The sequence below is a fragment of the Ciconia boyciana genome, chromosome 1 (genome assembly GCF_034638445.1).
Source record: "Ciconia boyciana chromosome 1, ASM3463844v1, whole genome shotgun sequence".
Classification (NCBI taxonomy): Eukaryota; Metazoa; Chordata; class Aves; order Ciconiiformes; family Ciconiidae; genus Ciconia; species Ciconia boyciana.
The window spans coordinates 201703341-201730639 of record NC_132934.1 but is presented as its reverse complement, the minus strand read 5'-3'; the positions used below and the strand labels follow the sequence as shown (position 1 = coordinate 201730639).

Below are 27299 nucleotides of genomic sequence, written 5' to 3'. Positions count from 1 at the left end.
TGATCTAGTTGAAGATGTCCCTGCTCATTGCAGGGAGGTTGGACTAGATGACCTGTAAAGGTCCCTTCCAATCCAAAGCATTCTATGATTCTACTTTCAGTATCATTAAGTAACCATTTATCTAGGGGAGATCACTTCTGTCTTCTTTTATATATTCATACATCACTTTTAGTATTGATCCTTTCCCCAAAGATGTCAGCTAGACTCAAGATTAGCTAAGCTTTAAGAATAAAAGTTGACAGAGATGGACAGATTTTTGGCAGTGGTAATCAGTGCAGATTTTTTTTGAATCTGTGGCTGATCTGGCCCCCTGGAGTCAGAGTGTCTGTTCTCAAGGAGAGCTAAGACTCAAAGAAGGTCTAGGGCCCTGGTCGTTTCCCCTTCCTATGAAGTAGGTTGGAAAAGAAAGAGCATACAAAAAAGGAAAACAGGAATTTAGTAATAATTTCTGACTAAGTATTTTCCTCAGCAAATCTCAAAACAAAGGAGGTCAGTATGATTTTTTGTAGGCAGGAATGTTCAGTCATGTCGTAACTTGTCCTAAGATCATGGCAGTGACACAGGTCTGGGAATAAAATTCAGGCACCTAGAGGGCCCATTGAGTGCTCCATCCACTAGACATGGAGCATTCCCTTTGAAACTACAACTAATCTCATGTGGTAACTGATTTTTTACAATATTTTTCTTGTTTTCAGTATGCTAGGTTTACACATGTAAATTTAATACCACATAGACACAATTTAATCCCTTTTGGTTTTCCATTTTATTGGACTTGTCCTTACTTGGCTTACTTGGGAATATTTTCTTGGAACTTTGATGTCTACAGTATTTCAGTTATCCCAAGTGTCGTGGTTTAACCCCATGTGGATAACTGAAAGTCACGCGGGTCACTTTTTGGGTATCAGTTTGGGGGTTTAAGCTTTCCCTGGCTAGGAGCAAGACATTTCTTGGGGTAACAAACATGTCTTAAGAACTGCCATCACTTGAAGCTTCATAACCAGCTTCTGTCAACTTCAGGACACAGTATTGGTCTCGGTTGTTTGCCCTGACTTTTGGTTGACTTTTTAATAATAGGAAAGGTCCTTAACTTTCTCCAAGGGGATTTTTAAAGGTTCTTGTTCATTTTTCCATCTTTACACAATCAGACTGAATACTTTCCTGCTTTTCAGTCTTGTCTGTGTTTGCTGGAGGACTAGGGCAATGGGTAGTAGATGTTTTCAGCCCTTGTTAAGAAGGCAAGAGGACTGAAATTTGGAAAGTGAGTGAAATTGCTTCAAGTTCTTCTCCAGCATTTAAGCTGATTGGGAGTTAACAAGGACCCAAAGAGCAGTTTCAGACAGCCTAGCTAGACCTGACATTCAGAGCTTTCTAGAAGAGACCACATCAGTTTAGGCACTGCTCCGATGGGAAAAGTACTACAGATAAACCTGCAACATCAAAGACCATAATTTTGAGTTTATTACCAGCAGTGATTTCCAGAAGCAGATAGCAGAGACACCGTTATTGTATTATACTCGGGGACAGGCCAGGAGTGGATTTGTCAGTCATTGCTAAGGATAGTAATTAAATTGAAGTGAGTGGTGACAACAGCCAGGGCAGATATGCATAAGGAACAGGAGAGTGAAAAACTGGGATGCTCACAAGGGCAAGAGCAGTGGGCGACAATGTGCCGATAGATAGATGAGAAAGATGACAGGGTCCAGGACAAAATTACATTTCTAGGAGTGCCTGAAAGCAGAGTGTCAAAATGAAGAGCCATTGATGGCTCTGATGTGCAGCACAGTGTGTAGCAGTTAATGCCGTGCTGGCTTGGGCCTGCCTAGGGAACATCAGTCATGTCTTTACAGGCTAAATGGATTTGGCCAGGCTGCAGGCTTAAGTAGTGACACATGACTGTTTGTATTGTCCACAACTGCTGTGACTTCGGATGGTGCCAACTAGAGCTCTTCTGGGCAGCATCCCAGTGTATTTTGGTGTGGTAGAACAGGCCAAGGACTGTTTCCAGTAGGCAGTGTTGATGAAGCCACATTTCTTTTAGGTGTGTGTGGGTGAAAAATGTTGTGGTCTATTCTCTAGCTCTGAAGTCAGCTTTGAGCCTCCATGTAGGTATGTCTGGAGACTTGTGAGGTGCTCTGAGCACCCCTTAGGAGGCTTTTGTGAAAACAGAGGCACAACTGAAAGAAGAAGATGCAGTGCGGGAAATTAATTTAGGGCTGGTAAAAGAGGAAGTCAAGAAAAGCAAGAGAATTTGAATGACCAGTAAGCATATGGGTAAAGGAAAGGGGTAGCTGAAGAGGCTGGTGGTGAGCATAAGACCATGGAGAAGTGGTATTGGTTTTGCATGAGGGAGGAAAGACATGGAGGGGATGTATACATGAAAGGAGGAGGGAGGATGATGGGGATCTGGTGGGTCAAGAAGAATAAGTACGAGGACAGGCAAGAAATCTTGCTGGCAATGGGAAGGAGGGGTTTCTGTTAAATCAGCACTCATGCCTCATGCACCTCTCTTAGAGCTGTCACTGAATTGTATGATGAGTTGCTCTTGGGGCTGGGAAATATGGACCTAATGTTTTTAACGAAAACAAATCAGCTGAGAGTAGCACACAGTGAAATTAGGCTTTGAGATTAGAAAATACAACTCTATTCTGTTTTATATTTCCAAAATTCAGAGATTTTGCTCCAAGTATTGGATTAAAATAGAAATACGTTGGGCTACACTAGCTGCTACTTGCTTTAAGGGGAAAAAATGCTTCTAAAAGGGATAATTCAAAGCAAGTATGAGAGACCTAGGGTATCTTCCTTCAACAGTCTTTAAAAATAGACCATCTGTCCATGGTTTGAGAAGTCAAAAACATTGTTAATCTTTTCTCCCTCCCCTCCAGCATTTTTTTTTTTAATTAGGGGAGCTATACAAATCATGAGTTAAATTTGCCTTTGAATAAAATTCCCTTCCAGCCATACCTCTACAAGCAGAGTAATTAATGACTCCAAGCATGTAATATGAGATTAATTTTTGTATATCTAGCAACATTCATCATATTTGGTTTAAGGCTATCAATGTAAATTGTTAATGAGGTGAAAAATTTAAGTGTATCAAATAGGGTGGAAGAAAAGCAGCTGGATTTATTAAATATTCATTTTGCAGTCAAATTGAGTTTCTGATATTTCTAATCCCTCAACCTCTTTAAATAAAAATGTTGAGGAAGAACAAAGTTACGATTGACCTTATCGTTACCTTCTTTAAATCTTTAATAGGTGCTACTGATTGCATTAACTCTTAGGTCAGCATGGAAAAGATCTTGGACATGAGGGGAAAGGAGAAATGTCTTAGTTCTGGTACTGGTTTTTTTCATTATTTTTTGGCCAGTCACCAGCTGACAGGTGTGCAAGTCAGCAGTCAGTGCTGCTTGGTTGTGTACCTTGCTTTATTTATGAAAATTATGAGCAAATTGCAGTTTCTTACACCTTCTTCTTATACCAGGGTACTGATGTTGACCTGCTAAGTTTTATGTGATTCTTGATGCAGTTGACATTACATTGTCTTTTGAGATGATTCATCTGCAAATCACGGTGCTCCCTCTAACATGTATTATTCAGGCCATATCAGTGACTTTGTGAAGGCTAGAACTTAATGTTGTGATGGCCAGAAAAGCACTGTAAGACAGACATTGTAAAAGGTCTCTGTTTAAGGGATTGATCATGCTGTTTAGCTGCAAAACTGGACAGTGAGACATTGGATTGCTGTTGATAGAGATGTGATATTCTTATGCCATGAAAGTCTTTATAATAGTTATGCTCTAGCTCACTGTATGAAATGGACCTGATGGTAGAATTTCATAGTGAAATTTGGTAACCTATGCTCTGCAGGTCAGACTAGATCTTCCTGTGGTTCCTGTAAACTTGTCAGTTACAGAAATTACCTTAAAAAAAAAGAAGAAAAAAAAAATGTAGTATGTCATCAGCGTCTGCATGAATGAAGGAGAAATGGGATAAGTATTTATTGAAATTCTGTAGTTCAGAAACTGATTATCAATAATTGGAGGATGATAGTGGTCACACAAAAGAAAAGGAGAGGAACAGATGTGAAGAATGTTGGTGTCAAGCAAAGCTGAGGAGTGAATAGATGCGAGGGTTAGGTAGGTTGTTAGCAGCATCTCCAAAGGCAGCAGCACATTTCAGAGGAGGTTAAGGCACTGACAGAGGGGCATACAGCAAATCAAAATGGTTTGATTGAAGCCACACTCACCTCCAGCTGGAGCAGATTCAACCCAGAGCAGTGATATTTGATCCATATGAGAATCAACACCTGAATGATTTCAGGTTTCAGACTGGTGTATAAAGATAAGCTAATATTGCTTAGCCCAAATACACGGAACGGAAACTCCAGTGGTCCAGGACCCAGGGCTGGGTCAGGTACTGCTGCTTTACGGTCAGGAGTATCTCCAACAGGAATGGGGAAGAAAGGTGCTGTTATAGCTTCAGACATCTGATTTGAGTCCACTGCCACTTGTCCAATAGAGCCTTTAGAAAGTAAAGGTGACCTCAGAGCAGAAGCCAGATGTTGATGGCTGGTTTGAGTGCTTTTTCTCGTCAAGTCTTCCGTACACTTCCCATGCAATAATAAAAAATATTAAGCATACTGTCTTGCTGGTCTGGTTTCCATTTAAATACTTTTTTTTTCTTGTTCTGGATTATGGTACTTCAGCTCCAAGGCAGACTTGTCTTTTGCTTTTAGTACTATTACACTGGTATTTCATTACAAGTAGATTATTCATTCCCTCTTCCTGCAATTGTTTTTTATAAATCTAGTTTTAGAGCGGTTTTGATTTATATCAGTGGAATGGCCAGTAAGGGAAATAACACAACACGATATATTTTCATTACCATTTCTATGTGCTGTAGCATTCTGACAGCAACTAAGAAAGAAGCTGCACTGGGCTTTATGGAAGGGACTGCAGTAATTAATCTTCATTAGGATTGTTGCCATGGCCTTGTGCATTAAAATTTATTACATGGAAAAAGGTTTGTGGCACAGCATGTTTGATTAGCAAAATGCCAATATTTATGGAATAAATTATTCCTAACTTTTCTGAACTGTATTTTATTAGCAGATTCATTCATTATTCCTGTACATTTCTTTGGGAAGGAGCTCGTGTGTGCTATATTGCAGCCTGGAAACTTGACTCATGGCCTGCAATTCAGTGGCAAGGGTGGTTTGTTTCCAGAGCAGTGCTGATAAACCTAGGCTCCAACACAAGCTCTGATAAATGTTAACTGAAGCAGAGCCTGTCTAGAGATCTCAGAGTACCACCTTGTTTAAACAACAGCAACTTGGCTGTGTGGCCACACACTTCAAATGGCTGACACTCAAGCACTTAAAATCTAAATCTTACAGCTTGTCAAGACATACCTTGAAGCCCAGAAGCGAGTTAAATACTAACAGTTAAAAGCTTTCTATTTTTTCCTGGTATCACCTCAAAACACACTTGTGAGATTATTTTTTAGTAGTTAAATTAAGAGAGTTTCTTGGTGTATAGCTATCAGGGTCATAGATCCCCTGTTTCCCAGATGCCATTCATATATGCAGGCATTTATTTAAGGGACAGGATTCATAAACCGTGCTTTAGTGTTTGAGTAATGAACATTACCTATCAAATGATAGTACCTTCCTTTGTTGTTACAGCTGGGCAAATGGTGACCACAGAAATTACTGTGCCTGTTGATAAGCCGGCTGTTAGTACCTCCTCGCCTGTGTAAACACAGCCCATCCCAGTAAATCCTTCCATCAGGCAGCTTCAGACCATGCAGGTCGTTCAGGCGGCTGAAAAGCTAAATTGCACCAGATGGTAAAAGGAAGGAATTGTAATCCAGCTGCACATGCCACTTTCTAAGTGTTATAAATAGAAGACGAAGAGACGCGCTGGCTTTGGTTTGGATCTGAATTGTGGGGTTGCTTTCTAACTGTGTTGTTCTGTTAGAAAATAGTTCACCTTAGAATAACTCTATTTTGTTTTGGCTATTTGTGGATGCCAGCTGGTAGTGCATCAGTTCGTGTGTTTGTGAGGCATAAGGGACCATTTATGTCCATGGGAAGAGACTAACGATAAAAAGATTGGCTCTGCAGGGTGGGCTGACAGGCCTTCAGTCAATGGAGACCGAGGAGGAATTCATTTGACAAGAAGTGCAGAAGTCATCCCCGTGTAGCTGCCCTTTTACATGCGCACCTGAGAATTACACCTATTACATCTCCAAAGAGCTTTCTGTCCAAACAGTTAAGGAGAAGCACCCAGATGGAGTATGGGATACCCCTTGGCATCATGATGCCAGACATCTCTCCTGGTGATTTTCCAGCTTCCTTCTAAAATTGCCACTTTCACCCTTTGTAAAAGCTACATCTCTGCCCCTCCAGAGTACTACAGCCCCTCTCCATGCCACCCAAAACACTGCTGGTAAAAATCCATCCCGCAGGAACAGGGCTGGGGGTCGGACTAGCTGATGTTTAAAGGTCCCTTCCAACCCAAACCATCCTATGGACAGGTACTGTCTGTCTTTCTTCTCTTTGCATCTCAAAATTATGAACATCTTATTCGGACATTCCACATGATTCTCTGCTTTTCTTCCTAAGTTTCCTTTATCAAATACTGTTTTGCTTCTACTTTTTGTGCGTCATGAAAACACAAGCCTTTAGCTCTCTTCATTGCTCAGTGGCTTTGCTGCTGCTTCCTGTGTTATACATTCCTCCTTATTCACCTCTCCAGCTTACAGCCCAGTAGGGGTCAAATTAGTGTGAAAATACAGCTGGTAACATGTAGATACATCTTTAGTATGTACTACTAATCGAGCACCATGATCCCTCAGTAATAATAAGAAACAGCTTGACTCAGCATAAACTTCCCACAAAACTTATGATGAAATTAATCATAATTGTGTTGATGTGCTTTTGTCTGTAGAAAAAATTAGAAATCTCACAGTTCCTTCTGAATGTGTTTTATATTTAAATGTTACACCTTACAGACATCTAGGTCTATGGGCCTCTGAAAGTCAAAAAATGTATATTATTTTTGGTATTTAAAGTCTGCTATTTCATAACTTATGAGATTTCTGCATTGTTTTAATTGCTAAGATGTTTTGAACTAATGTCCTAGATGAAGCATTAGTCAATTAAGAATGCAAACGGCTTCAGAGTCCATTCAAATGCTGGAAATAATTGGCTCTTTTGCAAATAAGCTGAAATGCTTTTACTTAATGAGGTTTCAGCCTTACGCTTTTAAAGTGAACCCCCATACTCTGTCCTGATCAAAGTGAACACCATGAAACTCCAGCCCAAACCCACACTGGCCACTTGGAAAAGTGAGAAGTCTTAGTGCTTTAGAGTGTTTTCGTATACTGTCAGTATAGCTTCAGCATTTATGGAATATCTTAAGCACTGCAGAGAGAAGTAGAGAGTCCCCAGAAAAGGAATAAAATAAACACTGCTAGCAAGCACTGAAAAGTCACCCCCATGCAAATGACAACTCAAGGCTGGCAAAGTTGCTATATCCTTTGAAGTATCCCAATTTTAGGAAAAGTATTTGGTGCACAGTCATCAGCTATTCATAGAATCATAGAATGGTTTGGGTTGGAAGGCACCTTTAAAGATCATCTAGTCCAACCCCCCTCCCACGGGCAGGGACATCTCTGACTAGATCAGGTTGCTTTACGTGGTTTCTTTTGGATAGGCAGGGAAGGACAATATAAAGGTAGGGTGCTTCATTTGTTGTAATTGTAGAAGTGCAAGCTGTTTCTCATAGGATTTCCCTCCTCTCTCTGTGCTGTAATGAGTAGGCAGGAGTTGGTACTGTTCTTGTATGAAAGTCACACAACTGCAGTCCAGTGCAAGGCCATCAGATCTGGTGTTACTCCTTCGTCTTGATGGAGATGCAGCCAGAAAGCACTGTGTACAATCCAGGAAAAGGAGGAAGCATTGTGCTGTCGATCCCTCTCAGAGACCGTTTGGGAACGTCTTGAAAACTGCCATGTTTTGGGGTTAATGTTTGGATTAGGCTGGTTTCCAATGAGTGATGAAACCATCCTTTCACATACTGTACATGGATATTGTATCTTAGAATAGATTTTGTTAGATTAGATCAAAATAATCTTAGATAAGATGATATATAGCATATTTTCTACGCTATGGACAAAAACCACATGAAGGTACATGAAAGCTTAGGCTTTTTTCCTGTTGCTGTCATGTGGCCATATGATAGAACTGAAAGTATTAAAACAAATACGCAGCTGTTTCGTCCAGATTGAAGGCTGCAAAAGGCAATTTATTCAAGTCTTAAGAAAAGCAGCAGAAGCAATAGGTATTCACCAGGGAAAATAACTAGGTTTGAGTTTTTCTCTTTCTCTCATGGCAGAGGTGGTTAATGGCTTCCAAGGAAACCTTCTGAAAGAAGGGCAAAGAGTAGCTTGAATGAGATGGACCCAAATCAAAACTGTATTAAGTGTAGGATTCACTAGTGAAATGACAGTTCTCATCTTTTTATTTTTGTCGCGTATTTATTTTAGACAGGATCTCGAATGCATGTCAAGGTCCACTGACACATCACTAAATCAGTTTGGTGAAGCTGTCTGTCACTCTATAAGGCAGCGAATATTAGATAAAGCTGATAGCAATATCTTGATATACTGTAATAAATTAAGACAGCAGAACATCCACCACCACCTCTGCCTGAAAGCAGTTCTAATTTAGACATTCAGAGTTCATCAGCTTCTATTGCTTCACCCTTCTGAATTGTAATTTTGTTTGCTCTTATCTTGACATAATTTGCCTTGTTTAAAATGAATTGTTTGATTACATGATGATATTGATTACCACAGTTGTTAAAAAGACTAATTGATTTGTTTCTGCAGTGAACTTGAGGAGAAGAGTGGAAGAAAGAAAAGAAGCTATAGCAACAATAATGCAGCAGAAGAAATGCCACTGAAAAGAAAGAAGGCGAAATTCAGCCAAGAGGAGGACCCCTATTTGCCATTAGATACTGGGCTTTCTCTGGCAGAGGATGAAGAGCTTGTACTACATCTGCTCAACAGTCACAGCTAATTATTTTTCTGCAGGTTTTCTTTTCTGGGACATCTTCACAATTTTGTCAGTAGTCTACACAAGGTGAATTTGGCATCTGGGCAGCTGGGTGTCAGTGGACGTAGATAAATGAGTTCCATGTGCAATGGGATTGCCTTAGTTTGGCTCATAGATTATAGACAGTATTTAGTTTGATTCATAAGGCTTTCTAAACTAACTTTCCAACCTAAATCCCCAGATGTCATTTTGCAGTAACATGTTCGTAATTTCAAATCTCCAAGTTTTGAAGCAATTATCTTTTTTTTTATTTTAATCTTGCTTTAAATAAAAACAGGATGCTCCTTCCTTGACTGTGTCTGGTTTGATACTTTAGAAGATAAACATGTACTAAAATTATTAAAGAAGAAATACCGTTGGCAGCTCAAATCATATTACTTAAAAATAAAATGCATTTTTTCTTCTGTGTATCATGCACATATTTTAAAAAGATTTTAATAAAAATTTCTGAAGCCTTATTGTAAACTTTTGGTATCTCTTATAGCTTTGTTATGAAAGCATTTATTTATCCTTTCTATTTATCATTTCTATTATGATTGTCACTGGTGTTAGGCAATTCAGAAGACAACTTTTAGAAGCTAAAACTTTGCATCTTGCGTTTGAATCCCATATGAATGAGAACACAGTGATGCCACAAAAAGGTAGAGCATAACACTGCCTGATAAAACTGGTTACAAGGTAGATTTTGTGGCAGACTTACAACTGGAAGTGAGCTACTTTTTTTTGTTATGACCAAATATAATGACGAAAAATAATTTATTTTTGAGTATATTTTCACGTTTCATCCCATCAAACCATGGCTGTTTATTGCAGATTTTGTGCATGCTTACCCATAACCACTGCACTTTGCTGAATAGCGACAAGATACAGGCTATGTGAGGCTATCTTTTCCCAGGGAAGGGAAGAAGTGGGCATCCTCTCTGAAGCAAACCAAAATATTAATACAATAACAAATTCTTAGTTATTTAAGTAGATTTTCTTCTCTTGCTTGCACCCAAATGCCAGCTATGAGCCAAATTCACTGTTGTCTTGCTTGCATTCTTGACTACCCCCTCAAGAATATTGGCACATCGTTCAGAAAAAAGCATGGTAAACCCTTGCAGGCAATATGGAGAATGATGAAAACTGCTGAGAGTTTTACACATCTCTGAAATGACCTAGGCAAAGGGAAGGCTGCTGTGTGAGAAAACAAAGGAGAACAGGAAAATCCAGTGTTTTGTTTGCTGACACAAGTTTTTTGACAGCGAACAGGCACGTAAAGTGATGATTGTCTGTTTTCAGCAGACCCATGTCTTAGTGAAGTTTATATGGCAAAGTAGAGAGTAAAACACTGAGTAGGTACAAATGCCCGAGGGCTTTCCCCTGTTGCTTCCCTTCAGCGAATCATAAAGTACACGTTGTCTCAGAAAGCTGTATCTGTTTGGTCTTCCCGTCACCTATAGGAAGAAGATATTAAAGTAAATACCCCCTTTGTTTTTTTCAATATCACTTTTTCGTTACAGAAATCTATCAGCACCAATTCAGTACAAGCTTTTCTTCCTTTCCCTGTACCCCATGCTATCTTTTAGCTCAGATATCCAAAACTGAAAATATACTGCAAATTCTTATCTCCAAATGTTGCCTCTGCTGTTCTGCCAGCAGGCAGGGTATCATCAAAACAATATTATAGGCAGAGCACATCTGCCATCTGCTCCTTCCTGACAATGTGGAATGAGAAGAAATGACCGAGTTTCACAACCAGCTAAACATGAAAGATGGGACCTGCTTGGCAGCTGATGCACAGTGTTGTTTAGTCTGCAGTGCCACAGTGGGCCTGGAAAATACTGTGATCTGGGATTAGTGGGAATAGTATTGCTGATTAATCTGTTAATGAAGAAGGATCCGATATGATGGTGTTGTGACTGTGCTTAGGTTCCATCATGTGAACGGCTGCAGTGAATGTGATGAGTGGTGTCAGCAAATGCCTCTGCACTGGGATAACAGAGGTCCTGCTCCGGCAGTCGTGGAGGGAGCTGGTAAACTTCAGTGCAAGGAGCACCAACAGCAGAAAGCTATTCAAAGATGAGCTGGATGTAGATGATAATACATATGGTGGTGTATACATCTTATTCAGAGGTATTCGTAGATTCATAGTGTACTTTGTGGTGATCAGTTGTCTTGTACATCACCTAATGTCTCTCAATTCAAATCTTTGCTCTGAGAAGGTTGAACATTGTTGGGGCAAGGAAGTAAAAACCCAAAAGATCGACCGTTTCTTACTGGAATATTCTCATTCATATGCTAGGGTGTGAGAGAAGTATTCTTACCCAGTGAGCAGTAAGACTCAAAATTAAATTACGTATATTGGAAGGATTGTGCTGCACTTCTAGTGATGTTTTCATTGTCTGCATAAAATAATTTTTCAAGTGCTCTTACTTTTGTATTTTGGGATAATGGAGTTTCTAATGTATTTGTGTTGTCTGATATAGCCATTGTTTCTCGAATCCTTGCGAACTTCAAATGTGTTGTCCATCTACTTCAAACATGGCTGTCCTTGAGTGTATATCTAGAGTGTAACTCCCACAAGAATGGAGCCTTGTGAAAAAGTAGAGGGAAGGGGCTTAAGGCAGATGCACCATGTGATGAGTGTATCTAAGAATGGGAAACTGCTATGTGTGCTAGAAAGAACAAGACAAAAAAAGCCAGGATTCAGCATTTTGAGGCAGTGGCTGTGGTTCTGAGTTATCATTCCCGTCAGCTGTATACCTGGTTTAAGAGGCTCCTCTTTTAACCCTGCTTTTAGCTGTGCTCCTGGAGTAAGAAAAGAAGTGCAAAGCACACAAACCAAATATTAATCTCATAAACACAAGGAGTGACTTGATGGAAGGGTGTTTTCCATGGAGCTTGTTTGCATTTCACACCAGCAGACCTCTCAACCTGCTGCCAAAAGACCTGGCATGTGCGTCCGGGGCTAACGGACCAGTGGAGTGGGGCCAGCTGGGGACACCGCCCATCGTCTCCCTTTCTCCTGGTCCCAGGTACGGCATGAGCTGCTGTAGCATCAGAACAAATCCCAGGCTTTTGCAAGTTTGTACTTCGCACGCATTATTATCCCAGCTTTACACAGGAGAAATGGAAGTGTGGAAATCATTTGGCTTGCCTGTAGTCAAAGACTTCACTGATGACTTTATGTAGTTGAATCCACAGCTCCTAAATCACTTGTGATTTACAAGAGCAGCCTCCCACTTGGCGTCTGAATTGCCTTCTGTGCAGGACCCTAACCTTCAGATGTTGTGGTGTCTGGTGCGGTGAGCACCCTGGGAGGGGTTTCAGGCTTCTCACCCCCGCAGCCTGCAGCTCTCCACGAGGAGGGGAGGGAAAGTCCCCTTTGGGGGCTCCTTTAGAAGGGGTAGCAAAGTCAGAGTATGGTGGTGAGTATTTTCCAAGGCTGTTGGCCAGGAGACATCCTTAAATTGCCAAGCAGGAAATTTTGTTTTAAATAATGAATTTTCATATTAGTTTGCATTTGTACTTTATATTAATAGTGGTTGATTTCGTTCTGCTGCTAGAATGGTTCCAGTGTGTTGATTTATAGCTGGGTATAGCATTAAGACTACATCTAGTACATTTAGGTAATTCTAAGGATATACATTAGGCATTTATATGATGGTATAGTTTAGTGGGCTTATATTCAGAGTCAAATTTTCTCTGTTGCATAAAACATAATAGATCACTTGTTTACTGGATTTGATTGAAGCCTCTTTTGGATGGAAACTGGAAGTCAGGTAAAAGTAATGATAGCATTGAAGAGTTTGGGTTTTTTAGATTAGTTAAATAGACTGACACTAAATGTGCTAGCTACTGAAGGTGTCCATCTTGCAGTATTTTCACGAGGCGTATAAAATGTGTCATTGCAAAGATACCGTTCTGCCTCAGCATCATAGAAATTTCTCTTAGGTGTTCACTTTGTAAAGACCTTATTGATGCAGCACATTAAATTGTGTGAAAAGTATAAGAAATTTAGGCTCTAACATAAGTGGTTGCAAATTAATATTTAACATTTTAAATGGGTATTTTCCTTTAACTATTATATGAATAGAAATAAAAAACAATTTTTATTCCTCCTGCAACTGTCTGAATCCAGCTAGAGCATTGACTGGTGTGTCCTGCTCTCTGACCAGACTCGTAAAGAGAGAGAAATGCCTGAAGCAAAACATTAAAAACCAGAGACCTGCGGTAGAGAACATTCAATTCAGACTATAAAAAATAGTCAAGATCTGAAGATACTGAAGTGACCCTGTGGGTTCCTATAATCCTGGATACATATGATAAAATTGATATAAAACAGAAGAAGAAAATGTATCCCAGTAAAGGTTGCAAATGGGTATTTTTCCTTATCATGCGACTCCCTAGTTTGACCTGGTTGACGCTTATTTCTTGTGAGAGGTTGAGTATGCCTTGTAGCAGGGATGCTAAGCTATGGTAGGCTGTTGCTGCAGAAATGGCCACTGTGGTTCAGGATGCTGCTGCTTTTATGCTGGAGGTCGCTGCCCCAGCCATAACCTTCCTCTGACTAATAACCTGAGGTTTAAATTAAGCTGCTTGGTTCTGTCCTGAAACAGATGAACCCTTACACCGTCCATTTTGCTAACTGGGCAGAGGGCTGGTAACAGGCAGCTGAAGGACAGTAACACTTTCTCGTGCAGCAGCCTCTTTCGTTCTTAATTTGATAGGGACTTTGAGCAAAGCGTAGCCAAACCTTGCACCCAGCGTGCTTCAAGCTAGAAGATCCAGAATGCATCTTAACTCCAAGAGAAATAAAATTTCCAATCAATAGTTCTAGTAAGAAAAGACTATTGCCTTCACTTTTTGACCATATTTCATTAGATTTCTTTGTTTTATTGCTCTCTTCTCTGGTGTTTGCAGCTCCTCTGAATTTAGTCTCATCCTTTCAGATTAATTTTTTATTCTCAGAAGGATCTGCAAGTTTTATCTTTAAAAGGTGGAACTAGGTGCCAGAAAATTGCAGTCGTCATCTTTGTGAATCATAAAAATTGCTATCAAGGCTTTAGTCTATACCAAGTGAACACTTTTATAATGAAGTACTCCCCAAACTTCAAAGGCAAATGAGTCAGTCAAGAACATCAACGAATTAGAAAGCCTAATGCAGAAGAAGATTCTTTTCAGGCCTGTTAGGAGGTATTGCTACGATTAAATCAGTAGCGAGAAGCTGATCTGTTCCAAGAATGCCTTGTGCATTGCCTATTTTTGTCCATGTCTGGCCAGAAGCCATTTTTTGCAAAGAAAACTATTCATCAGATTCAGTCATGTAAAAATGATTGCTTAAATTACACTGGGCTATCAGCTAGCAGATTTACCCAGGAGTGGAATCTCTTGGGTAGATGCTATCTATAAGTTTTGCACATCATCTGAGATGTGTTTTGTCTATAAAATATAGATAAGTTTAATTAAACTAAATTAGTTTTGTTGAGCAGTTTTTGAAATCCTTTCAAGTTGAGAAGTAGCTGTGCTGAGATTTCAGCTGCATTAAGAGGAAACTAATGAGCATTGTTCTCTCTAATCACGGATGGGCTCCTGGAGGAGGATAATGTTCCTGGCTATGGCCTCTCTGGGGCTACAGAAGTCCTCTCTCTCATGCACAGCTTGTCCCTCTGATCCTAAACCTAAGCTGTTATGAAAAAGCCGTGTGTAAGTACAGGCTGGAAATTGAACTTGCTGTTACTGGTGTTGGTGTGCTTGAGCTTATCACACTTAAGGTGAAATGGAGTTTGGCTCGGTTTTTTGCAAGTCTGTCTTATATACATTGTGCTGCACTTCATAAGGAAGTGAAATGGTTCCTCTAATCTGTATGTTTAATGGCTATACTCATGTGATTCTTCCCACCAACTGCATTTCATTATACTGAAATGCAACTTGTTTTTATTCCATGAACTCAGTGAAAGCTAATGAGTATAGCTTAGGAACTAATTTAAGCTTGCTAGTCACCACAAATGTCTTACAAATTGCATCTCAGCAGGGTTACAGGTTTTTGATGCCACTGCCCTGAGTACAGTTTTTATTTAATTGGAGATGTTACCAGGCCTTTGTGGAAAACACTGGGATTTGTTTTTTTGGTTTTAAGAGAACTTTGTGTTCCCTTCTTAAAGCAGATACTAATGTGAATCATTTCCCCTAGCAATGAGGTGAGTCTGTTCCAGTACACTCTCAGTTGCACTCAGAAACTTGATGTGCTTCATATCGATGCCCTGACTTGTCAATAAAAGGGCTGCTCATGGGTAGGCAAGTGTGCCTTGCCCTGGGTCTGATCCACTGCGAGCTCTGCCCTGGCTTCCAGCCCTGCGCAGACATGGGAGGTGGTAAAAAGTCTCTTAAACCCTCCGTAGAGCCATTTCTGACTAAGGTGACAAGAGTTATGGGCTTAAGTTATAAGAAGCATGACCATCAAGTTGGGTGTCAGGGCTGTGCCGGTATGCACACCCAGCGCATTAAGTGGTTCATTCCTTGAGTGGTCCAGGCACCCCCAGGCTGTGCTCTGCAGCGATGAGGTGATGGAGTGACTGGAGCCTGTGGGCCGACTTCAGATGAGACAATTGACTGAACCTTCACGATTCAGTATTTGACTCCAGGTGGGAATTTTGGACAGTGCTAGAAATTTTCCCCAAGACAACTCCTGCTGTGTCCGGTCCAGTTTGTATGCCTGCATCAACATCTTGGGTGAAGTGTTGGGTGAAGTGGCAGAGACCTGCCTAGGCCGTTGTGTGCAGTTAAGACATTTGTAAATAGTCGATAGAAACTGTTCCTGCAAAAATGGTGACACAGGACAGTCTTTTGTATGTAGTTAAGATATTTAAAGGATGTTTTGTAGTTAAGGTGCATGGATAGCAGTGAATTATGCATGTGGAAGGATGGTCACAGGACCAAGACCAACTGGATGCCAAGAACTGAGCAAAACAGTGGTTTGAGGAGTCTCTCCTGATCCAGCTGAAGATGCTGCCACAAGGACCCTTGCAATGGAGACTTGTTCCCACCAGAAGGCAGTTGATCATCCGGTTGGGAGATTTGATTCCCCATTGTTACCCTGTGCCAACTTCCCAATAATTTAGGTTTTTTCCTTTTAACAGAGTGTCTGTGCAACCCTAACCTGATTGGTTTTGGCTGAAATGGTCATTAGTGGGTGCAGAGAAACGCTGGGAGTTCAGTAAATGATTTGGTGTCATCTCACACAATATCGCATACTCAAATGAATGCAAGTCAGCTTGCAGATGGATCCTGTTCCCTGGAGGGAAACCAGGTGTCCTGCTCACAATTCCTAGGTCACGGTAAATGGCACAATTCCTACATGGATGCTGCTAAACCTGCCTTCAGTGGTCCTGACCTGTGGGGATGGTTGTGTGATGGAGACCTGGGACATACTTTAAGAAACACAATAGAAAATAACCAGCAAGATTACGGTGAGTGGCAAACATCCCGTTTCACTCTAACACTGTCTGAAACGCACCGTGTGGTGCACATGAGCCCCTTTCTTCCTCCAAGAGATAAATCATTATATTTGCCTTTATCTGACTACTTTTAGCGTTTTCCTCTGTAAATCTCTCCATCCTACATCAGGAAGATAAGAACATCTGATAGCCTTGTAGGGAGCTATCAAGCTTGTCTTTGGCACCCTCTTGCCAAAACCCTTCCTCCCCTATCACAGGGGAGAAAGTCCCTAGGAGGGGCTCAGGGCTCTGGCTGATGACCCTTGGCAAACCTGTGTGCTACGGCGTAAGGCAGTGACAAGGTGACACAAGAGTATCAGCTGTCAGAGGCTGGGCCAGGAACTTTCTTTCAAGCCTACATCCTCACTGACAACTTTTTTTAAAAAAAAAAAAACTCCATAGATCTGTTTTCCTAATCTTACACCTAGCAGAAAGCTGGTGGAGGGGATTGCAAGGGATCAGCACGCAGTGGAAGCTCAGCATGCAGGGGGAAGGCTCCACCGCTGCCTTCCCGCAGGCTATGCTGTCATCCAGCATCTGCTCCGTGGCTGTAGCTGCTGGGCTAGATGGTCCTTGACCCATGCAGCTGTTCAAACAGTCTTCTTTATAAAGACAAGTTCTCCAGCTTAAGGAATCAAGTGCTCTGAGTAGAATGAAAAGCTTGCATTTCTTAAATATATGTAAGAATGTGCTAATCTAGTTCCTTGTCTAGTGACTAATTAAGCCCATTTACTCTTTCTGCCTCTTCTTGTAGATGCTGATACATCTTTTGCAAACTGATTTGCTTCTTCAGCACCTAATTTCGGCATAAACAATACCAAGCTGTTATGATGCAGAATTGCCTGGCTAAAAGAGCAGCTCTCCACCAGAAACTTGCTAAATAAAATCAAGGGAGGGTAAAATTCTGTATTAAGCTCTCTTCTTTTTCCCACTGAATTTACCCTGCTAAGCATCGGAGGTTCTTGTTTCTATCCTCTATTTCATATGGCGGAAGCGAAGGACGGGAGTGCAGGACTTGCCGCAAACTCCCTCTGCCCAGGGCTGAGCAGCTGCCACGGTCCCACCCTGGTGGGCCCTGGATAGCAGCATTGCTCTGCTCAAGGAGGGCACCAGGAAGGGGCCTCAGCCCCTGACAGTGGTGTCTGCATTAACACAGCAGTACGGGGTCTGCACAGAAGACAGCACAGGAAAAAAACCAAGTCCTGGGAGACCCTTGGCAGGACAAGGAGTAAGAAAATGCCAAGGAGAGCGAAGCCAGAAGGGGTGAGACATTGGGGTGGGAGGTGACCAGTGCCTTCTCCTGCCTCCTGAAGTCTGGCTGGGCCCCTCAGAGATGGCTTGAGGGGGTTTGGCCGCTCACCTTGCCCAGCTCTGGTGGGGAGGACAGAGCCCGCTGCCCCTGGGTCGGCATGAGCTCGGGTTTAACTTACTGTAGAACATGGAGATGGCGCTGAAATCCGGCAGCTTCTTCAAGAGCTTTCCTTAGTGTAAAAAGGAAAACCTGCAGCTGCAAAAGCCACGGGGAATAATGCCGTTTCCTTCATGGGGACTCGCTTATTAGAAAGACTTACAGAAAAAAACGGCAGAGAAGCACAACCACACTGGATGGTTCCGGCAGAGCAGGCTATTTCAGCTTTATAAGCAAAGCGCAACATCGGCTTATAGCACCCATCTTCAGGTCAGGTTATCTCAGAGGCAATTCAGCTACCACCCCTCATAACCTGGCCCTGGGTCAGTGCCACAGAGCTGGGGGCATCCCGCCTGCCCAGGGCTTAAGTGCGCGGGGAGATGTCCTCTCCTGGCTGTCAGCGGTTGCCTGCGCCAGAGCAGCTGTTCCTGTCGTGCCGGTGCCGCTGTGCACAGCCCGTGTGTGGGGACAGGCGTGTGCAGGTGTCCCCCAGGGCTGCCGCAGCGGCTGGTGCCAACGCCCTCATTTGGTCTCTTCTGAAATTTGATTGAATCCTCTCTGGTTATTTGACAAGTGTGATTGGCCAACTACGCTATTTTGCAAGATTGTGTGCTTAAGATAAGCTCTTTCATTGCATTAGCTACTCAGAATTATTTTGAGTGTTCAAAACAGGACTCTGATACAAGGTCTTAGACATTTAACAACAATTCACACTCATATTTCTGGTGGGTAATATTCAATATCTCACCTAAATATTCTCCTCTGTATTGTAAATATTCATCATTTTCCCCATCTACTCCTGACCGCCTGCACAGACACTGAAATTTTCTTTCTGTCAGTCAAGTCATAAAGGATTAAGAGGGGCAGTTTTTCTCAACTAAGTGAAAATATGAGCTTGTCTATTTAGCTCTGCAGTGACATTAGCATCCATTCTGTGTTCAGTTAATGTATGTGGCTTCAGCAGCCACAGCTTCTGCAGGAACTAGTAACACCATGAAATCACACGCTGAGTGTTTTATTAGGGAAATAAGAAGCTCAGCGTTTGATTCTCCATGGCAAATAATCTAAAATACTCCCCCCTCTCAACCTCTCAGCCCCCTACCTCCCCATTTTCCTGGTCTGCTGTGTGTCCTTGCGCATTACTGCCCGTTTGACAGGCAATACCTGCTCTGGAGCAGCCTGGCAAAATGCCCATGGCCCTCCCCGGCGAGGGGCCGGTGGTGGTCTGAGGCTGGCAGGGAGCTTGTGTCGGGCCATCCAGCTGCAGCAGCTCTGCCCCGCGAGTTGCAGTGGTCTCTGTAACGCTCGTTTCGTTCCTGCGAGATGTCTGATCTCCTGCTACAGCCTCCCAGTGGCAAAACCTCCACGGGCTCGCCGGGCAGTCGGGCTCAACGGGCAGACTATCCACCCTCTCCAGCATCTATTTACCACTGCCTTCACTCCTCTTGGCCATCTGGTTTTGTTCCCTGAGCAATTGCCATGTCCCCCTCCAAGTGCAGCCCTCAAAGCCAGGCTGAGAGGTCCCTCTGAGGACCACTGAGGCCATGCAGGGCAGAGGATGCTCCTGTACATGTGTACCCACGTGAGGATGATCTTTTCTGAAATGTGGAGATGCTGACTCCCCGGTCAGGGTCACCTACTTGCATTTCACCAGGTGCAAAGCTTCCCCCACATTAGCCCTTGCGTACTTCAAGGTCAGAGTCTGTGTCCAGGCAGCTCTCGCGGACCATCTGCAAAATGTTAACTGGCTATCTGTGGAGCGTATCTTTGGTTATCTTTGCGTTTATTTTACAACTACATAAAACTTCACAGATTCATCATGGTTCATGTGTGCTTGAAGTGAGGAACGTGTCACCTCTGCGCTGCCAGCTCTCACCGTTGCCCATTATAAGTCATTTGAAAAGTGTGTGAGGTTCAGTGGAGCAGAGGACAATGAGTGAAGGAACAGATGTGCTCCCTGACACTCTGTGTCCCATCCAGCAGGACCACTGCCCTTGGGTGGTCTCTGGCTCACTGTGAGAACTGTGGAGAGAAGATCCTGGTTTTATTTTGCAAGTCCAGAGCGCATCCCTGGTGCAACAGGTGCTCTCTGGACAAGTGGTGCCCTACACTGATGATGCTAAGCCTTCTGGACAAGCATTGAGAAAATGATGTGAGTTCTTAAGAGGCTGATGTTATGCACAGTGTAAGAAAGATTACAGTGAGCAGAAATGAACAATGATCAACTTGGAGACAGAGGAGAACATTTTCACTTTACTGAAAATGTTGCATTGAGTTGCCACGTCATTAAGAAAACCATGATCTTGATCAGATTAATGGGTGATTACACTATGAAGAGCAATTTTAGTATTATGTATGAACACTAATGAAAATCTGTCTAGCATGGCTCATTTCAATTAAAAATAGGTGTTTCAGCTGCCATTTGCCAGTCTGGGATTCAGCTGTGGCTAATGAAAGTACACAGTCTCTGCTGAGGGTTTTAAGGATCCTCTTCTGCAGCATGTTACACTCATTTTTATGAGCAGGTTTGTTGACCCCAGGTGAACGCTGAACCAGCAGCAGAGCTGGGAAGAGAACCCGGGTCTTGGTGCAATGGTCTTTTAGGTGCAAATCCTGCAGGTGCTTTTGTTCCAAAAACAGACACCAGGTTTGTGTGTGCCTTGGGAGAGTCTGCTGTTAATTCCTTCTTGTTCACATCAGTGCCTGAAGAACTGCTAGCCCCAGCCTACTACCCTTGTTTGAAAAAGGCAGGAGGAATGAGGACCTCTCTATGTATTTATGACAGTGCTTTAAGTACCGCTTGACGTGTCTCAAAGTCACTGGGTCGACTCTTTGAAATGTTTGGCACTTTCTGTGCCTCAAGGTCAGCAATAAAAGTCCTGCTGATTTGTTAAGAGCAGAGGTAGCCTCAGGGCTGATGTTTCCTAAAAAAGCCTCACTTTTGACCCCAGCTCCAATGAAGTGATCCCCCAGCTTGTGACCTGTCACCTGTGCTGATGCTGAGCAGCACTTACTGGTTGGAGCCGTGTTCAAGGACCTATATTTAGCCAAAGCGTTGTGAAAAACAGCCAGCGAGGCTGTCTCGGGGGCAGTTTTGAGGAAGCACTTTTGTTTTCTGGGCAGTGGCTCAGTTGTATCAGCAATGGTGGGGAGGCCCACATGGAGGGGAGAGCAGGATTTCAGCTACTGATGTCGCCTTATGTATTGGCGTAGGTTTGTTAAAAAGTCTGTAGCTAATCTCTGCATGGGAGAGGAGAAGGGAGGATAGGTTGGTAGCAAGACTTTGGGAGAACCTTTTTGTCATCTCAGGTTTCTTGCAAAGACACAGTCAGGAGGGTGAACCCAGCCAAGAAAAAGGGGCTGACTGCGACCCAGCAGAGCTTGTGTATGGGGCTAGAAAGAGGGGACAGGGAGGGCTGGATTCCCCAGTCTGGGAGGGAGGGAAGAGGGAAGAGATGCACGTTTCACCAGGGACCTGGTGAGGGAGGAGTCCTGAGCATGTCCTGCTGTTGTGGTGAGCTGGGATGATGGAAGAGGTACGCTCCAGTCTCGTGCAATAATGCACATTGACCTTGGTCCTTCAAAATCCCAGTTTCTCCCAGCTTTACTGGTTTGCCAATGGACTCTTGCTCTTTTCTCCCCTCCCCTGAGCCCTTTCCCATCTTGAAGGGAGGAAGCTGCCAGGGCTCTTCAGCAACACCAGTGTCAAAGCACAGTTATACCACTAAGACCCCCTCACATTTGGACAAGGAGTTGTTGGCATTGTCTCCTTGCTCCCTCGCTTCCTCCAGGCAGCTGATCTTGTTGGAGAACACGACTGCAGAAGCACTGGCACTTAGGCATATCAAGATCATGGGCATTTAAATGTGTTACAGCCATGGTGGCAGTCTGTCCCCTTCCAGCTGCTCTGCCCTCGTTGCTGGGAGGTGCGTGACACTGCTGCATTGTGGAGACCTACCCTGTCTAACCAGTGATGGTGGGGCTATATATATATGTGTCTTCAAAAAAGGGACGTAAAAGCTGGGCTGATGATGACGTGGCCAGCTGGGACACTTTGGGACAGTTTTCTTGTATGATAAATCCTCTGTCTTTTTGGCCTTCAAGAGCATGAGCTGTGTAGGGATGGGTTTTGTCAGGCTGCTTTCAGCATAGCTGAGCCCAGTCCGGAGAGGACCTGTGGCCATTTCAGTGAGACAAATTGTGCACGAGTCAGGCACTGGGCAAGACTGGGCTGCAGCCTTTTACTGCCTTCTGGGAGGCTACCTGTGCTGTCCCAGAAAATGTGGTGGTTGATATATGCGAAAAAGCATTTTTGTTCACTTTAGACCACTTTGAAATTTTTCCTCTATGGCTTATAAAGAATAATCTATCTTATAAACCAAATTCTGCATGAATAATATTTCTCTGTTTAATATGTTGATCTGAACAGCAGCAACAGCCAGGTGGAGATGGGCTGTACGAGGGCTCTTGGAAAGAAAACCGTGTGCTGTGTAAATTGATGCATTAGGCGGTAAGTGTGCTCAGGTCAGGCTGTGTGCTGAAATGCTTTGAAGCTTCTTACAGCTTTGCAAGAATTCAGCAATAATCAGCCACTGAAAAAAATAAATCTGTGAATTAGCAGGGACACCACTGATTGCTATCTCATCACTTGATTGGTGGCCTTGCAAAGGCATTTTCTGAATTTGGTGGAAAAATGATTTTTAAAGGAGGGAAAAGTACTTGGCTGTTTTCTGGCACTCTTTGGCCATAACCATATGCATGGAAATGAAACTGCGAAGGTGACTGGTTAATTTTACCAGCTTGTACCTTTTGTTTAGGAGCAGTTTCTGTACTGTTATTCTTTCAGGAATTTGCACTTGATACATATACAGTTCAACTGCAGAAGTAATTACATAGATTCAGGAAGGGGTTATAATTCATTGTAATGTTAAAAATGAGAAGCTATTCAAAGGTGCCCTATATTCAGGAGAGAAAACAGAAAGTTCCTTTGTCTATCAAGCAGATTTGATCATGGTCTGAAAATATCAAGGCAGGACCTTGCTCTGGAGTTACTGTAGGCAATAGCAGCATGCATTAGCATTGAATGTAGCCCCTGAGCTCACTCCAAGTTCCTTTTGCTTTCTCTCCTGAAGTAAACAACAGGTTTGTCATCAAAGTTGGTGGCTGGCAAGACAAGGTTGCAGAAACTCTTGGAATGAGACAAAGGACTGTTTTGCATCTGAAAAAACCTGAGCTCAGATGTGAAAAACCCATCCTAATCCCTGCACTGGTGCTGGTATTTATTATTTATTCAACATAAGAGAGGCTCTGCCAAACAGAAGACATGGATCCAGGCAGGCTGTTTCTGGGCCCACCCTCCACCTAGAAGAAATGTGCAGGGCAGGTAGCCCCAGTGGCCATGTCCCCAGAGGAGTATTTCCAGCCTTTGAGGAGTAGCCTGGGAGGAAGGTTTGGAAAGATTTACAAGGGAACAAACCCTGCTTGCCTGGACCAAGATACTTCTGTGTTGTCCTTTCTCTGCCCTGAAATGTAGCTGGTGACTACCAGCATCGCCCCAATGGAGCTGTGTCAGTTTAGACCAGCTGTGGGTTTGTCTGCTCAGTATATTAATGTGAAATGTGAGCAAAAACCTGGAGCCTTCAGTGCAGGAGATGAAGGGACTGGAAGTCAAAACAGATAGGCATTGCCTGGGAGCAGGGGGAGGTGGGGAAAGGGATGCCCTGTAGTGGATGCTGTGCTTTGAGTACTTTGAAGCCCTCTGGTTCGTGATGATCTGGGGTGTTACTACCCTGCCTGCGAGCTTGCTGCTGCTTCTCAGCGTATATTCAAACACTTCATACTTCTTCACAATGTTCTCACCACTGATATGAGAAATCTGCCGTTGTCTCAGCTTTTCTTCTGGTTTGACAAGTGCTTTATAGCAGGCGACAACAGTCCCTGACACAGCCAAGACGCTCTTGTAGCATTTTGTACCTCTGTCAGTTTAGCTGAGCTGACTCGTGATCCATTTTTAGGGCTGATGAGAGATTTTTCCAGAATTTTCCTTTAGTGTGTAGAAGCATTTCTGTGAGATGTTTTCATGTGGCAACAACCTCTTGTTTGATCCCTAATCATGTGGCCTGGGCAGTGTCACTGTGAGAGCAAGGCTCCTCTATGCTGGAGCTCATGCCCGCTTCCCAGGGGCACAGGCGTCCCCCAGCATCGCATAGCAAAACTTGGGTTGTTCCTGGTTATGGAACAGACCCAAGTGAATCTCAAAATGAAGCATAAATGCAGCAAAACTGGCCTCAAGGAGTTTCAGATGCTGCTCAGATGGCCATGAAATACACGGAACTTGTAAAGAAGGGAACATTAATAGCCACTCTCTTATGAGAAATACGATATAGCAGAGAGATTGGGGGCAAATGCAAATTTTTGTTATTTTGGGGTTTTTTTGGTACGACATACACATTTCCTTGGCACTAAAGCAGTGCTAGGAGACAGCTCCTCAGAAAAATAAAGACAGCTTTGCCACGTAACGCATAGCTTGAAGCTCAGGACAGTGATTAGCTACATTAGTGGTATTGCCGCTGTTATATAGGTGTCATTTCTTTGCAATGAGAAAGTATCAGAAAGAAGTTTGCAACTGTTGAAAAATGTTGCTTGAATGTATAAAATTTGTTTTGTTTGGTTTTAGGTCTTCTTCAGACTGATAACATTTATTTAATGATTGGTCCGATTAAAATTGCCATATTGATTCATTTGCCGGGAAAATAGTTTGGTGGATATTTCATATCATACAGTTGTATTGATCTTCTAGAAGCTGATGGGTTGGCAGCTTTCATCATTGGACAGCACATTAACACCTTAATTGATATTTTCTGAAAGCTAATTAGAGGCCAGCTGGATTCCTTGTGGGAATAATATTTATTTTTGATGTTGACAAAGTGCTCCAAAGCACAAGTCATATGGTGTGATTTAACAGTGATTAAAACTTGGCTACAGACATAGACAACTTGAGGAAACTGCCAAGCAGCCCAGACTAGAAAGAGTGAAGACCTAGATGTGTATAATTACTTTGTGCTCTGTCACACATACAGGCATCTCCGTCTATCTATCAGTCAGTGAAGTAGCTGGAGAATGGTTGCAGCACTGTAATTACTCACTGTCAATCACCCTCTAACCAGCACAGACATGTGTGCCTGCAGGTGCCAGTGCAGCCTTGTCTAGACACTCTTTGGAGAAGAGGTTATTAAGGTCACACAGATAACTACAGGACAATCAGGAAACCTTAACTCTGTCCACCCGTGGTATCTTACAGTGCAGCTTCTCTGATAGGATCATGTTTCTCACCTTATAAAATATAACTATTTTTTCCCATAACTCATGTATCCCATCTCCCGTGTGTATGCTTCCCACTGCTCACAGGGGAGAGAAAGAGGGAATGACCTGGGGACCCTGTCCTCATGAGAACCCTCCGGAGAGCACACAGGGTGCCTGGGGCGGTTAGCTCAGCCGCAGCCATCTGCATCTCATTGGATGGATCCCACCACTAATTTTGTGCGGTTTCATCTTTTATATATCTGCCTCCTAATTTACTATGAAGAATTATCTTTCCAAATTTCCTCCAGCACTTTGGATGACTCTGGCAAGGAATTTCCTGTGTCTTCAGTTTACTACATGTAATTTTTTGTTTTATTTCTCTAGAGGGGAGGTCTTCACGATGACAAGGTTAAAGGGTTTCATTGAAAATTGCAGGTGAGCTTTACCCACAGCAAGTCCATTCTCCTGCAAAGAGCAAAGTCAAGCAGCCCTGCCTTCTCCCTGTGTGCTCCTGCAGGGTCTGCTCTCAGCATCTCATCCACAGACCAAACCATTTTCTTTTTATTACTATTGAAGGCTGTGACTGTTTTTCAATTTTGTTTCATTTGTGGCAGGGACGAGCTCTATCTATTTGTCTGTAAGTGATTCCTGTTCTCATTTCTCTCCTCCTGCCTTCAGCAGAGCTTTGCGCTCTGCAGAGCTCTGTCAATGTCTGCAGCCGTGGAGCTCTGCCTTTGCAGCAGCTGCCTCTGCCCGGCTGCCAGCACCTGCCCGCGGCATCCCGGCCGACGCTCGCGCCTCCTCTCCTCCCGCGGGCCCCGCTCGTGCCGTGAACCGCGCTGGTGCTTGGTGGGATTTCTTCATTCATTTTTACAGCACCATGTCCTGCTCCTGTGCTGCTTTGTCTTCAAGAGTGGGCGAATGGTGGGTGTGTGCTCAGGGCAGGCTGAAGTGTTTGCAAGTGTCTCTGACACAGGATGAGTTTCTCAGTTTCCAATCTGCTCACCTGCAGCAGGTAACTCCAGTTCCCCAGGGTGGCCTTCTGCATCTCTTACTGGCTCTAGTAAGGTCATTCATCTGGGTTAAGGAGCCGAGCAGGCACCAAAGAAAGTACTCACTAGTTCCTGCAAACTCAGTTACCTTCCTATGAGCTGAACCGAGCTTCATTTCTGTGTTGCTTCTGCTGTAGCCCTCTTGATTTTGTCAAATCCCAGCTGTGTCTCAAGGAGCTCGTGTCAGAGAGGGAGTCTGAAAGAGCAGAGTTGTCCTGCAGGGGACATTGCTGACCACCGGCGTCGGTCCCCTGCTCTGGCAGGTGGCTGCAGCATCCTCTCAAGACAATGCTTCTTACTTTCTGCTAATACTTGGCTGCTTCTTGCTCTCAGATGTAATCTCATTTCCCTTGACACTTGGGGCAGCTGCAAGAGGAGAATCACAACATTTACAGAAAGGTTTTCTGTTTCTGCCCAACTGCAAAAAATCATCAAGAAAAGATTTTGTTTCTGTTAGTCTGGGCAAGGAATTTGTTTATGAAACTAAATTCATGTTTTCTCCTGGCAATGCTCTCTTTTGGTAAATTTTCATGGAGCCGACATTATCATCCCTTTCCTAGTGGCTTCCCATTTGATCGCGAGCACAGTCTTGTAGCAATCAACCGCCAACATTGACTAGTTCTCGGTTTGGGTAACCCACAGGCTCTCCTCCTTCTCAGCCTCAGGACAGGGATGATGGTGCTCAGCACCTTTTTCTAAAGTCCTCTGAGACCTGGGGCTCCTCTTACACTGGTTCCTCAGCTGGAGTACGTTACCTGTGGCTTCCCCAAAGGGCTTCATCCTGCCTGGCCAAAGGCACTTGCAGGAAGCCTCTGCTGGAGGAGAACCTGGAGTTGAGCAGGGTCCCCCGGCGAGGTGGCTGCAGGTGCCATGGGGCTCTGTCCCTGGCGGGGCAGTAATGACCAAATCACACCGCCGTCTCCCTTGCTGGGAAGGGC

At 43.4% G+C, this 27299-nt stretch overlaps 1 protein-coding gene across 1 annotated transcript in view; it reads left to right on the top strand.

Annotated features, from left to right (window-relative positions):
- The window catches only part of DDX10 (DEAD-box helicase 10), a 197456-nt gene extending 187875 nt beyond the window's left edge, over positions 1-9581 (top strand). Inside the window, exon 18 of the mRNA XM_072850575.1 lies at positions 8896-9581. Within this exon, the coding sequence (XP_072706676.1) occupies positions 8896-9085 (190 nt within the window). The 3' untranslated portion in view covers positions 9086-9581. The remainder of the gene's footprint in view (positions 1-8895) is intronic.
- The last annotated feature ends 17718 nt before the right edge of the window (positions 9582-27299 follow it).